The sequence below is a fragment of the Amblyomma mixtum genome, chromosome 2, assembly GCF_055824585.1.
Source record: "Amblyomma mixtum isolate Tamu chromosome 2, ASM5582458v1, whole genome shotgun sequence".
NCBI classification, from domain to species: domain Eukaryota; kingdom Metazoa; phylum Arthropoda; class Arachnida; order Ixodida; family Ixodidae; genus Amblyomma; species Amblyomma mixtum.
This window is the reverse complement of record NC_143013.1, coordinates 222730470-222743979: the sequence shown is the minus strand read 5'-3', so window position 1 is coordinate 222743979 and position 13510 is coordinate 222730470. Positions and strand designations below refer to the sequence as shown.

The 13510-nt window shown below is 51.5% G+C and overlaps 1 protein-coding gene across 1 annotated transcript in view; it reads right to left on the bottom strand.

Annotated features, from left to right (window-relative positions):
• The window catches only part of LOC149362713 (LIM/homeobox protein Lhx1-like), a 182138-nt gene that overhangs the window by 55063 nt on the left and 113565 nt on the right, over window positions 1-13510 (bottom strand). The window contains exons 3-4 of the mRNA XM_089573180.1: window positions 6206-6319; window positions 4870-5291 (exon numbers count right to left, since the gene is read on the bottom strand). Coding sequence (XP_089429306.1) covers window positions 4870-5291; window positions 6206-6319 — 536 coding nt within the window. The remainder of the gene's footprint in view (window positions 1-4869; window positions 5292-6205; window positions 6320-13510) is intronic.

The window sequence follows — 13510 nt, the reverse complement described above, 5'->3', positions numbered from 1 at the left end:
TCAGCTTGAACGTCGTCTTAAATTTTTATATAAAGTAATTACCGGCCATCGCAAATATGGATTTCGATAACATCATATCTTTTTTCTTCTAGGCATAGCGTCATAACTTGATAATAACCCTTTCTCGCACAAATAACAACTGCTTTAATTACTCATTTTTCCAAGGGCGGTTACTGACTGGAACAAACTTACAAATAACGAAGTATTACAGCCATCTTGCAATTGTTAGAACCCTATTTGTAGCTTTCTGGGCTATAGTTTGGTATTTCTTGTGTTTACTGTGCCTATTTAATATGTTCACGCGGTATAATCTAAAGTCTTTCGGTACTTTTCTCATCTAATGTTTCATTGCGCTTGTTGCTTTTTCTCCTGGCTGCGTGTTGTTGCAACTTGAAGTCATTTTCATTTTCTGTCCACTTGTGGATTTGGGAGAAAGCGGGAAGCGGATGGGGCTGTATTCCCACCCTGCTAAAATCTCTCCACGGGATTGCAGTATGAATAAAATAAATGAGCACCAGTCACATCGTTCTCATCACTAGGAAGATCCTTTTTGCGCTTTAGTTTGTTTACTCTCCGCGATGTGGAGCCACCTCTGGGAAGCAATGGGTTACGTCATAGTGCGAGTTTCCAGCACAGTTAGCGAAGAAAAGGGAACTGAAAATGTTTCGTCCTTACCCGGTGTATGTCGCTACAGTTGTTTAGTTCCACTTCCCTTTCACGGCAAATGTGGAGCAGGCACGAAGGCTAGCGTATGAAAGAAAGGAGGCAAGGACATTTACAAAGGGTTTATTTTGCCCAAACCGGCTTATCTACCTGGCAATGAAATCCAAGAGGCGCAGGCTGGGAGAATGCACGTAGATGTTTTTCAGCTTTAAACGCGTTGTTTGGCCCACGTTTTGCTTCTCCACACCACTAAGTAGCAAGTGGGTGAAGTCCTACACACCTTGCCACTAATGGAACCCTACATGTGTTCACTTGAGGCGCGTTCATCAGCTTACACGGGAAAAACTGCGCTCCTAAACGATGCGCTAAAGAGTGTAGACTCTCGTCAGGCCGGTCGGTCGAAAGGCAGAACAGACGGTGTACTGCGAATGCAACTTTCCACAAAGCAAAAAAAAAAAAACAAAGGTCGGCGCTGTAGTGCCCAGTGCTCAGCCCTTCGCAGATTGCGCGCCCTGACCCCGTGGCGTGCAGGGCGTGCCGGCATGGAGCTTCTCCCCAACTCGCCCGGCTGCTGCCCTACCCGACGCCGGAACACGGGCGCGCGCGTTGCCGTCGCTATACTCCGGGCCCAGACGTATGTATCCGTGCGCTCAGGTAATGAATCCCGGCCGAAGCGCGCGCACCTGACGCGCCGCCGGGGGTTATAAACGGCTCGGCGCGAGAGGGCTTCCCGAGAGGAGCCGATTCGTAAGCTTAAGAAAAGGTAGCAAAAAAAAATATACGCAAACCGGGGTCTCCTGAGACAAAGGAACTCGGTGAACCGAAACCGAGCATAACACACATACATACACGAACACAGACTCGAGGCAGAGGGCAAGCCCGAACGACGTGCCCGGACGCAGGGCAGCAACGAATGGGCCGCACAGTGAGAGAGAAGGGGGACGCGGCAGAAACAATTAGCAGAGAACCGCGCGGCCGGCAGTGGTGGGCGCTCTTCTCCGAGTCACACGGCGACGGAGGAGCGCGCAGCTGTGCCGCTGACGACGACGCGGGGCTCGGCGGCGGCGTAGCGTGGTTCTTCTTTCTTCCCTCCCCCGTTCTCCCTTCCTTCCTTCCTCCCGGCGCGCTTCTTGCCATCGCAGCGCAGCTCGCGAGCTCCGAGGGGTCAGCGGAACCTCCTCTTTCGGCCAGCGGCAGAAGAAGAGAGAGACGCGAAGAAGGGGGAGTTACCGGCGCCATTTGTTACGCCTCCCCGCATCCGCGTTGTCCACCTGACAGCTCCTCCCCTGTTCTCTCCGAGCCCCTCCGAAGCGTAGAGCTGGCGCGCGCACTGCCGCCGCCTGAGCGATGCCCGGCTGTTCTGGTCGGCCGACCCTGGCGGCCCGGCCGCAGTCAGTCGTCCCGTTCTCTTCTTCGGTCCCTTCTGGCGTGTGGGAAAAAGCGGCCCCCGCCCTGATACCTTCCCGGAGGACCCAATTTCGCGTACGCCTGCGCGCGCGCTGCGGTGTGGCAGCGAAGAAGAATCATGCGCATTCCGGCTCGACGCGCATGGGTTGGGCCCGCTGGCACGGCGGAGCTGCTGCTCCTCGATGGTAACCCACCCCTCCTGCTCTCTAGCCGAAGCTTTCGCGGCAGCAGGAGCAGGCTTGTCTCGAAAACGAGCCGACTGGGCAGGGGCTAAAGCTAGGCCGCCGGGCCGCGCTAATCCCCTGCGGTGTGAGAGTGCGGTAAGCGCGTCGGTGTGGCGCAAAAGAGACGAGGCTGGAAGGGCACGACGTGTGAGCTCCCTGCATGGTACAGCAGTATCCTTTCTCACATGTTAGCTAGGCTACGAAGAGACACTGAGGCAGAGGATTCAGAGAAGGACGCTTCGAAGTCCCTACAGTCTTTTGGTCACACCTCCCTATGTAATTTCACTGCTGTTAGCAAATCTTTCAAATTCCCTAACCTCGGTCCATGCAAAGCAAAGTAATATTCCTACCATAGCGCCCTTTCAATGAAGCTGTGGCTAGACAAGAGCATTTTGCGTAGCGCCTTGTTCGAAAAACAGATGCTTTAGAGGTGAGTCGAGCCCCACCCCCGACTAAGCTATTGCTATGAAAGCCCTCCAGCAACGGGACTGCATCTTTCGAAGTGCAGATGTCCGAGTAATAGTACACCCAGATGATGGGCAACATGTCTTGCAAGGTATCTGTATGTGGTGCCGATATTAAAGAGACATTCGGCGAGTCAACAAAACATTTCCCTTTACAGAAACATGCGCTTCCAGGTCACTTCTCCAAAATAAAGACGAATGAAATGGCGCACAAAGAACTTGAACTTAGTCTCAGTAAGACTCCTGCTTGGATCAGTTGATTCATGCCAGAAGATGTGATGAAAATGGCGCAACGAGCAAGGACGAAAGTGGAACGCTGGTCCTGTCTTATGTGTTCTACATTTGTCCTCGTACGTCGCGCCATTTTCATTACACCTTTGTCTCAGTCAGAGTTCGCTGAAGCTTTATCAGCCAGCAATATATACAACATAAAGCCCAGCACTTTTATCAATTCCAAAAAACAGGCTGCTCAGTAGAGCGTGCCTGCTACTGGGTGAGTTGATTTAATAAGTTAAAAACAACTTGGTATGATTGGTTTTTGGTTTGGTTTATAGAGGTTTAACGTCCCAAAGCGACTCAGGCTACGAGGGACGCTGTAATGAAGGGCTCCGGAAATTTCGACCACCTGGGGTTCTTTAAAGTGCACTGACATAGCACAGCACACGGGCCTCTAGACAAAAACACAAGGACGAAGTCCGGTGGCGCCTGTGATTGCCCTTGGCCGTCTGTCTTCGTCCTGTCGTTTCATTTCGCTAATGAAGCTGTTTTTTAACCAAATCAGGCCGCGTTTCACGAAAGCTGGTAGGCCAACCTCACTTTCGATTCTATGCGTACCTTTTACGCGAGAATAAATAACTAAAACAAAGCGACGAAAAAAAAAAGAAAAATGGGCGAAAAATCTCGTCCGCACCTCTACAAACAACAATGACGTACACCAAATTTTACTTCGCGGTTTTCATTCCCGCGGACTTCGCGACGACCAGAAGCAGTCATACCGGTTGGAAGAAGGTACCGAGGGTTCTCCGTGCTTCGTACAAGATGATCCACCCGTTTACATAGTTCGGCGAGACGCGAAGGAGACGGCGTCGTGGCCGGCCCTGCAGCGCCGAGGCGGGGCGCCATAAATCAATGATGAGGCGAGGAATCCTGGCTCATGACGTAACGTGTTGCGCGCCGTTTAGTGCGCTCGGTCGGCTCACGTGCGCGTGCGTGCGTACGGTTGGGGGCGCTGCGCGCGCAGCCACGCACCCCGATCGGCCGCCTGGAGTCGTGACTTTCACATTGCCGTCGTCGCCTCCTCCGATCGTGACGCCAGCGCACCGCGCGGTGCGATAAGGCGAACACGGAGTGCACGGTGCATGGGAAGCGTGCTACAGGCGGCGGAAGTGAGTGAGAGAGATACTGCTTGCCGTTGTATCAAAATTTCCGTGCAACGCCGAAATAAGCGGCGCCACTGTATCGCTCAGGCTTTCGATATTTCGGAAGGTACTATCGCGGGGAGAAGAAAGGAACCCCCCACCAAGTTCCGATTGTGCCACTCTTTCTCGGGCCGCCACTTGACGTCTAGTGTCGAGAGCGGCGCAGTTGGCCCTTATCGGCACCAGAAGGTGGCGCCCCCCGGCAGAGTATCACGAGTCGGAACTTGGAGAGGGAGTCTCTTACTTTTGTCCGCGATAGTACATGGAGACCTGAGCCGGTTAGTTGTGCACCGGGTTGGAATGTGACCAAATGTGCAACGGCGGGGTCCGTCAAACGGTCCGCTGTACGTCCCTTCACTTCCTAATATTCGTAGGCCCGCCAGTTGGAAGCATTCGTATCAATTTGCTGAAGTATACAGGGTGTTTCGGCTAAAGGATCAAGTCTTGAAAAGAAAACAGTGCTTCCTGTGAACGTAAAACTAGCGCTGGTTTGTAGGCAGTCTTCGACCAGCTACTATCGACCATGAGGCTGACGTGTGTCTTCACGCTCGCACGTTGCTGCACCGAACTATTGGAGGCGCATGAGCCTAAAGGTAAGAGTGAGGGTCTACACATGTCGGAGACTGGCTCCACTACGAGCCCGGCGATTCCACGAGAACGATGAAAAAAAAAAGGAAGAACAAGGGGGCGCACCTGGATGACGCGCATGTTGAGTCCGGTCTCCTGCGCCAGCTGCTCCCTGATGTGGCGCGTGGGCTTGGGCGTGGCGGCGAAGGCCGCCTTGAGCGTCTCCAGCTGCTTGGCCTTGATGGTGGTGCGGGGCCCGCGGCGCTTGGTGCCCCCCTGGGCCTCGTCCCCGGTCGCCGGCCCGCCGGCGCCCTCGGGACCCGAGCCGGAGGAGTCGGGCTTGGGGCCGTTGGCCACCGGGGTGCCCCCCTTGGCGCCGCCGCCGCACGCCGACGGAGACGCCGCCCCGCCGCCAGGGGTCAGCTCGCGCTCGACGCTCGAGTCCCGGTCCTGGTCGCGGAGCAGGAGGTCGGCGTCCGCACCGCCGCCGTCCGATGGGTCGTCCAGGTCGAGCGTCGCGTCGCCCGGAGACCCCGAAGGGCCCAGCACTGGGACAGCAGAGAGAAGAGGGCGAAAGGAAGGAAGGCTTAGTCGTGGGCATGGGTTTAAAGACGCGCTCGGGTGTAGCGAGATGATTAAGCCGAGTTTTAGAGTGAGTTCAGCTGTGACCATTGCAACGTTCGCCAGTAAAATAATGGGTAATCATGCTGTAACAGGCTAGGCGCCAAGAAGACGTGTGAAAAGAACCAACTGGAAGGAGTACATCATCCTGTTAGTTCTATTCAGGTGCTGTCTTTCGCGCTTTCAGTGTTCCATGATACAGACCTCAACTTGTTTATCAAGTGGTGTGGTTAGGCATTAAACCAATGGGAAGAACCCCGACCATAATGCCGCATGGGATCGCTGCGCTGGGTCGGTATAAACATCGCAGCAACGGCTGCTTAGCATTTGGCCTACGCGCCCTGTGTTCTCGCTTCAGGTGTGACTTCACAATAGCTAACGTCCGCAGTCTTGATATGTCACGCTATTGCTTTCGCAGTATATTTTCCCACTGGCATGCATTCGAAACGCTGGAACCCGGACACCCAAAACTAATTTTTCATCCATTTCACAGCCTCACTTTTGTGCGAGGTGAATCAGTGACGCTATCACTGCTAAACCGTTATAAAAATTGTCTATAGACTGTCTATAGCCGTCTTAAAGGCTTTATTGCCTTCCTATAAATATTTCCTTTTGCCTATTGAAAGTCTGTATACTGACTTTGGAAAAGTCTACTAAAAGTATATGACCAAAAATCTATAGATTGTCTATAGAAAGTCTATAGACTTTAAAGAGAAAAGTGTATGGACAGTCTAACGAATTTTTTTAAGGGCTCCTGGTTGCAGCTGCAATGTAGCGGCGGCGACGACACTGGGGTCAACGCGCACTACAAGATGAGGACGAGAACCCTCGGGACACGTACTTGCGTAAGGGGGAGGTATGTGGCAGGGCCTGAGCGGCGGGCCCCAGGTCGGGAACTGCGGCTTCAGCCCCTTGTCGGGGCTCGAGGCGACGCCTCCGCAGTAGCTTACGTAACCTGCGATTGCAACGGGGGAAGGGGAGGCAGAAAGGGAAGAGGGGCCACCGGTCAGAAACCTTACACTGGGACCACATTTTGCAAACAACGCTGATCCCGAAAAGTGGTAGAAGTTTTCATAGGGCACTCGGCAAGTGTAAATTCCTGCATTAGGTCTCTGCTTTAGTTATTTTTGAATTTCTTCCGCAGGCAGGACATTGACGTCAGGGGGTAGTGGAACTCGTGTGGACATCGCGCATTCTCCTTCGCGAGCACTGCATAAAACAAAGTTCCGCTCCCTATTTTCGCTTCAGCAAGGATGCGTACAGTTTTTCCAGAACAGGTCACGTCGAAAGTGCGCCGGTATCCACCACTGCACCCAGAGGAAAATCATCGCCTCCGACACGGAAGCCTAACAAGGATTGCAATTGCCGGTGCAACCTGCATCAACGCCCCGAGTTTCCCAAGATCATAACGCAACCGAGAGACATTAAAAGATAAAGCATCGTGGCTTTAGAACCTCATCAATCAGTGGGTTACTTCCGATGGCGTTTTGGGGTGGCTTGTCGCCTGACCAACCACTCCACACATACCTCGCATAATTTAGAGCTGCTGTCTGGCGGCAGGTGGCAGCACTGTGTCGAGAAAATGGCTAGCGCGTAGCTTTCTATGGCCGTCCGTCATGAGGGAAAAAGTTGTTTACTGTGACGGTCGTCCACCATCGATTCTATGAATTTAATACAAATTTTTGCACACCCGAAACGTACTCCAAGATATTTACCCGAAGATTATTCACAAAACCGTTCAACATACGTTTAGGGACTGGGAAGTACTCCCGAAGTGTTTTCCCCGCAAGTGCTCCGCAAATACTTCTTTAAAAATTATTCCCCAGTCATTAGAATACATGATTCATCACGTGGTGTTCTGCTACAAGCACTGAATAATTTATAATTGAATTTCCTCAGACTGTTTCGGTTTCATCAACCGAACGTTGGTTATGACGTGTGGTTGGTGTTTAGGTCACGTGAGACACTAAAAAACTAAAATATACGCCCTGATACGCAGTTCCAACTTACTACAACACTATAGCGTACGCGCTTCAAGATTTGGAATGACAGAAATCCCCTCTCTTCAACAGGTCCTCGAAGTGTTACCGTCGAAAATACTCTCAAGGAGCACCCCTGAACGTTATTCACCGTCCTTCGAACAAGTTCCTCGTAAAGTGAGCCTTCAAAGGGTGACCGTATAGTGTGATCCCTTCACCACGCTGGCAGACATGCACCGCTGAGCGGCACGAAGCCCACATTGGGTAATTGATGTTAGCTACCAGAATCCGCAGCATACTCCAAGTGGCCCCAAAATGTTGCGGGCACGCAAGTGGCATGCCTCCGCTATGCACTGCTGCTGGTATACAACGTTTGCCTAATCCCGGAGTAGCGACGCAAGCGCTTGCTTTGAGCCTTTTTTTTATTATCGCTTATCTGTGTTGACTCTCAAGGGAACAAACTCGAGGAGGCCGGATGAATAAACGCAGCTGCCTACACGCACCAGTGGTGCATATATATATTTACCCAAGAGGCAGCATGAGCTCGCCGCTTTTCGGCGAGCACACACAACATTACGCAAGGTCCCCGCGAGCAAGATTCCCGGGCGGAGATAACATTGTGCCGGCCGAGAGGTCGCATTAATGGCGGCATTCATCACGTCGCCACTTTCGCCGCGCGTTGCTCTGGTCGTCCAGGCCACCACCTCGCATAGCTCGAGGGAGACCCGAAAACGTGGACCGCATTCTATACACGCGCTGTGGGCGTCGTGTACTTTAAGGAGGCTTAGGACGCGCGCGTTTCCTCGTGTCCACGCTCTCTGTGTGCCCGTGCGCTAACATTCACAAAGGGGTAGACAGTGGCACAACTCCCTCTCTGAATCCGCGCAGTTATCACTGCCTATAGGCTCGCCGTAGCGAGTATACAGGCTGTGCAAGGAGTGCTGCGTGTATACGTGCGCGAATGCAGTTGAAGAACGGGCCCTCGTCTGAGTTGCGTAAAGCCAACAGCGGCGTATATGCGTGCGTGCTGTGTATGCTGAGGGGCGTGCTCTGTCCCGCGGCAGCGACCTTGAATAGAGTGCGGCACGCTGGCGGGTATGCAGCGGCGACTGCGCGAGGAGTGGCTGCCGTTGGCGAGAGACCGCTGCTACCACCGCCGCCCGCGGCCAATTCCCGACTGCGATACGGGGGCCGACACAAAACGAACTCATCAATTACCACCGCCCCGGCGAAATATCGACGCCACTCCACCCCTTGCGAATAGAGAGGCTTCGACCAGCGTAGGCGAGAGGGAAAGGAGGCACGGTGGCGAAAGCGAAAAAAACACCTGGAGAGAAAAGAAAAATAACCCTCGAAGATTTCTTTTTCTTTCCAGAGGTACTCTTGCGTTTTTGTATTTTTGCAGCTCATCCGTAAGCCGTGCCGACACCAGCCAGGTGGTCCAGCATTCAAGAATCTTGTGTTGCTCGCTTCAAGAATACCTATGTATTCGAACTCCCGAAGCACACTCTCGAGCACTGAGACAACTTTTAGTAGAGACAACGTTCAAAATGTATTCGCTAAGTCTGAAGGATACGCGTCTGTGATGTGCTAGAGTATGTCCCCTTGACACGACCGTATGCATGAGCGCCTGCTGTACCACGCCTGTGTCGTCAGAGGTAAAACCTATCACAGGATCAGTGACTTCTCGGCTGAACACTGCTGAGCGCGTGGACTCCACGAACTGAGAAAAGTCTCATATGGCTTCGATCCAAATTGCGGAAAAGCGTCAAAGATTTATACTGTTATTCTTTTCACCCTCCATCGTGGCGAATAAATGAGTACGAACATAAATACAACAGTAAATAGAGTTGCGTGTATTACCACGCGCTTTCCGTTTGTTCCTGCGTAAAGTCATAAAGTGATCGCAGCACAGAGTAGGCGGTATATGCGGCGTCGGATCGCCACAACCAGCTTTTACAGCGGTGTCTCCGAGATGCCGCCACATGTACGGCTTAAAACATCAGCGCACGAGGCCTATAGAGTAGCACTTGCAGATCCCCACCTCCCTCCCCCACCCCTCAGGTCTACAGATCTTGAAAAGTTCGGCCAAGGATTCTCCTAACCTTACGGAGGTCTACAGTTTCAAAGGTGCCTCCAAAGCCCCTCTACAAGGTTGAAAAGCTGCCCTCCGGTCCGCTTTTGCGTCACATCGCTGCTACGCCCAGCAGGCCTACCGGCATAAAGAGAGCCCGCAGGCATTCTTCGTCAAAGTCCAAGTCGATCGTCGAACCCTCGTCATGCCCCTTTCCGGGCGAGGTCTCGTCCATCGCAGTGTTTGTTTGCACCACTCGCTTAGTCCCCAGCGATGCCGCGAGAAAGGAGGGGAGCGCGGCACAAGTGCGATTATGAGGGAGGCCACTCGAAGAGGGAAGCGCCCACTTCGGGCGCGCACACGCAAACAACACAAGCACAGAGGTCGTCCGTCCTGCACCGCCGCCGCGTCGCTCGCGTAATCTTCGCGGGTGCCCCAGCAGCCCGGAGGAATGGTCCCGCCCACAGCGGGGAGCGGTCTGATTCTTTAAAAGCGAGCAACAGCGGCGACGGCCGCCGAGCGGCACCCCCCGCTCTCCACGAGAGGTGCTCCCGGGGACGCCGTCATCGCCCGGAGAAATGAGCCGCCCTCGGATGAGGCGACCGCGACAGGCGGAGCCGGCCGGCTTCTGCTGCGTCGCCGTCCCAAGTGTACACGCAACTCGCCCCCACTCCCTCTCTTTTCCTGCTTCCTCCTCCGCGACTCCCTTCGCTCATTGGAGGCGCACATGTGTCGGCTTCATCCCTCACCCTCCGTCGTCCCTTCCAACTTCCTGCCACTGCCCGTAATGCCTAAACAGCGCCCGCGCTCACGCCGTAATCAGCGTCTCATCGTTTTTATGCCTCGGCCTGCCCGCGCTGCCGCTTTGGAGGAGGAGGAAAGAAGGTCCTGCCCGGTCGCCTCCGCTGCATCTACTTCTTGGTCGGGGCGCGGTAGTAGCCGCCGCGTCGGGACGTTTTTCGTCCTCAGCTTCTTGCGCTTTCGCTTAATTTTTTTCCCCCTGTACACCAACGCCGGCTGGCGCGCTGCCCCGGCCGATTTCATCCGCTTCCTTTCTTCTTGTTCGTTTAACTCGCCGCCTTTTTCTCCTCTTCTTTCTCTCTCTCTATCGTCATTTCTTCCCTAGAAGGTGCCCGGAGGAAATGGCCGTCGATCTTCGGGAGAGCGAGCCCTCTCCCCCATCTCTCTTCGCGCTGCTTTCAGGCAGCTTCGAACGGAGTTTTGTTTTTTTCTTTACGTCTTTGGTTCATCTTTTCTCCTCGTCGGCTGTCTCCGCACTGCCGGCCCGTCCACTCGCCCGCGGAGGAGGTCGGTTCTCGCCGCCGCAGCCGTGCGGACGAGCGAGCCAGCATCCGCGGTGCACGCCGGCGACGAAGAAGGAGAGGAGGTAGAGAGAAAGGGAAAGGGAGGAGGTCAGCCGCCGGAAGATTTATGGACTGCCTTCGGCTCTAGCCAGCCACCGACGCTGCCGAACGGCCGCCGCCGGCGGTAACAGCGCTCCCGCCGCCTTCGGCCTTTGCGCCGGCTTCTGCTGCGGTGTTGTTTTCACTTCAACCCAGCTACGCGCGCCCACTGAAGTGACCGTGAGCTTGGCACAAAGCGCTAGCAGTCACCATCGCTGCGCGTCTGCGCAAATGCGCGGATACAAAGCTGGCGCTTGCTTTCTGTTCTCAGTTAGGCTAGAAAAAAGAACGATGAAAGAGGTGTGAAAAATCCTTCTTGGTTTTTACATCCAAACATCCCAAGTTAGGAATCGCCTTTACTCTGAAGTTCCTGCTATGTACAAAAAGGCAAGATTGAAAGATGCCTCAGTCACTGTATAGTCAGGGGGAGGACGGAGTGATAAATTACAGTAGAACTATTTGTTATCGTTTTGCAAAATCTCTAGTTTTGTATCGTTTCTTAGAATTAGAGTACTAATATTTCGCTATTCGTAAAAAAATATATAAGTGAATCTTACGCCGTTAAAAAGATAAGCTCACACAGAACGCAATGCAAACTAATTGTGGTTACAAACTTATAGTTGTCTTATTTGCTGAGTTGGAGATGGACCTCCAAAATTAGCAAGACCTATGCGACAGCTTTGAAAAATTTCCGAAAAATAGAAGTCTGAAACCAACACGATTAATTGGGCGCATTCTATGGAAAATAGGAATGTCCTCTAAATTATAAAGCATGTTTATGCATGTCCTGCAACAATATTTTAAATTGTTCGTAGCGTAAGTTCACAAGACCAGCAATTTCTATAACAGTGGTCTCTTTAGGAGTGCTGTTTTTACTAGATCTGCAGTTGTACGGAACATGTTTTTTTTACTGAATATACATACTGCATACACTATCTGCACAGAATATTTACAAGATAAAAAATAGTTTTCTTTTTAAATCACCATCCAGAGTACCTGTGGCTCACTAATTTTTTGAAGTTCGCGCAGTAATATTTCCTTACCGGCAAAGGATATATAAGTAAATTTTATATTATTCAGTAGATAAGTTTGAGCAGAACTATTTAACTGTTATTTTTAATTATGATCAGTTATTGTTTGAGGTTATCGTTCAATCTGTCTTGCAGATAACCGTCGCCAATTGTGCGATTTTTTTAGAAGAAAATAACATAGTTTATGAATCGTCAAAAACAGCTGGCCGCACTTCACAGAGCCCACAGATTGTATATAAATTTTCAAGCATCTCCTCACGACACAATTTCAGCTATTCGGAAGCAAAATTGACAAAAGCAGTAAAACGTCTTCGTGATCAAGACTTTTTCATGCTTCAAATTATTTTTTCTGGTCAAAAATAATTGCAGATCCCTCCTTTCAAGACATCCGGCAATGGAAAATAATTACACAAATCTAAGAAATCTACTAGGCATCCATTGCATGATCTTATACGAAATCGCCCAGAGGATTAGCCCCTCAGTGCAGACGAGGGTCTTCGGCCCCTGCAGCTGCCGTACAAGTATGTCGTAGAACTTTTTCCACGGCAGAAAAATTTGGAGGAGACATTGCTCCTGGCGTGAAAGGCGCGGTGCGTGTCGAAAGAAGCGGCAAATCTATGTCATTGCAGTGCGAAGCATGGGCAATAAACGCTAGCCATGATCATGCAGTCGACTTTATTTTTTTTTCAGTTTTACTTACTAATATTTCTATTCACCAATAAGCTTCCACATATAACTAACCGAATACTGATCGGGCTTTGATAAAAACACTGCCCGACCTCGGCAACAACTTGCAGAATAACGAGCGCCCTCTACAATTTTCCAACCAAGAACCCTCGTACGCAGACGGCAATCTCTCTTTCTTCTTCGAAAAGGGAGAGGAGAGCCGTCCCTTTATCTGTATGGGAGGGAAATTGCTGAAAGGACACAATAGAGCCGAGGCGCGAACGACAGGTGCGGGTCGAGACAGGCAGTCGTAAAGGGAATGCATCATTGTAACCTTTGCACACCTTCCCTTTACACTCTACCTCGAAAGCTGGCAATGTCTGGCGGGGCTTCAGGTTCACGCAGATTTGGGGGCCAGCCCCACACACATTTTCGAAGAAGGACACAGTGCAGGGCTGCTGACTCATCTCCCCTCGCGCTAAACCCTTCATGAAGCATTGCAGGAGGCAAAAACGTGTCTGTGAACGAGGGTTCTTGGTTGGAAAACATCTTCCTGTAAGTCAGCTTTCCCGCAATTTTGCAAGTTGTCCATTGCCAAAGTTGCCTCGCACACTCACGCGTGAGCATAACAGACGCCCAACGTACGCTTACGAAAACCATCACTTACAGTCCATATATATATATATATATATATATATATATATATATATATATATATATATATATATATATATATATATATATATATATATATATACATCACTCTAAACACGAATACGCTTATAAGGGGCTTAAAGGGGTTAAGTTGTACTTTAACGCACTATTTTTTATAAGCTACTTCCTTTTACTCTTTTCGGTTTAGAGTATACACTTACTTTGTTAGAGTGCACTTCAGTTTATGGCACAGTCCCTCGCTGAATGTCCACGCACTAAGCGCCACAGATCAATAGGTATAGAAGGTGTACGCCACGCTGACAACATATTCGTGCATCG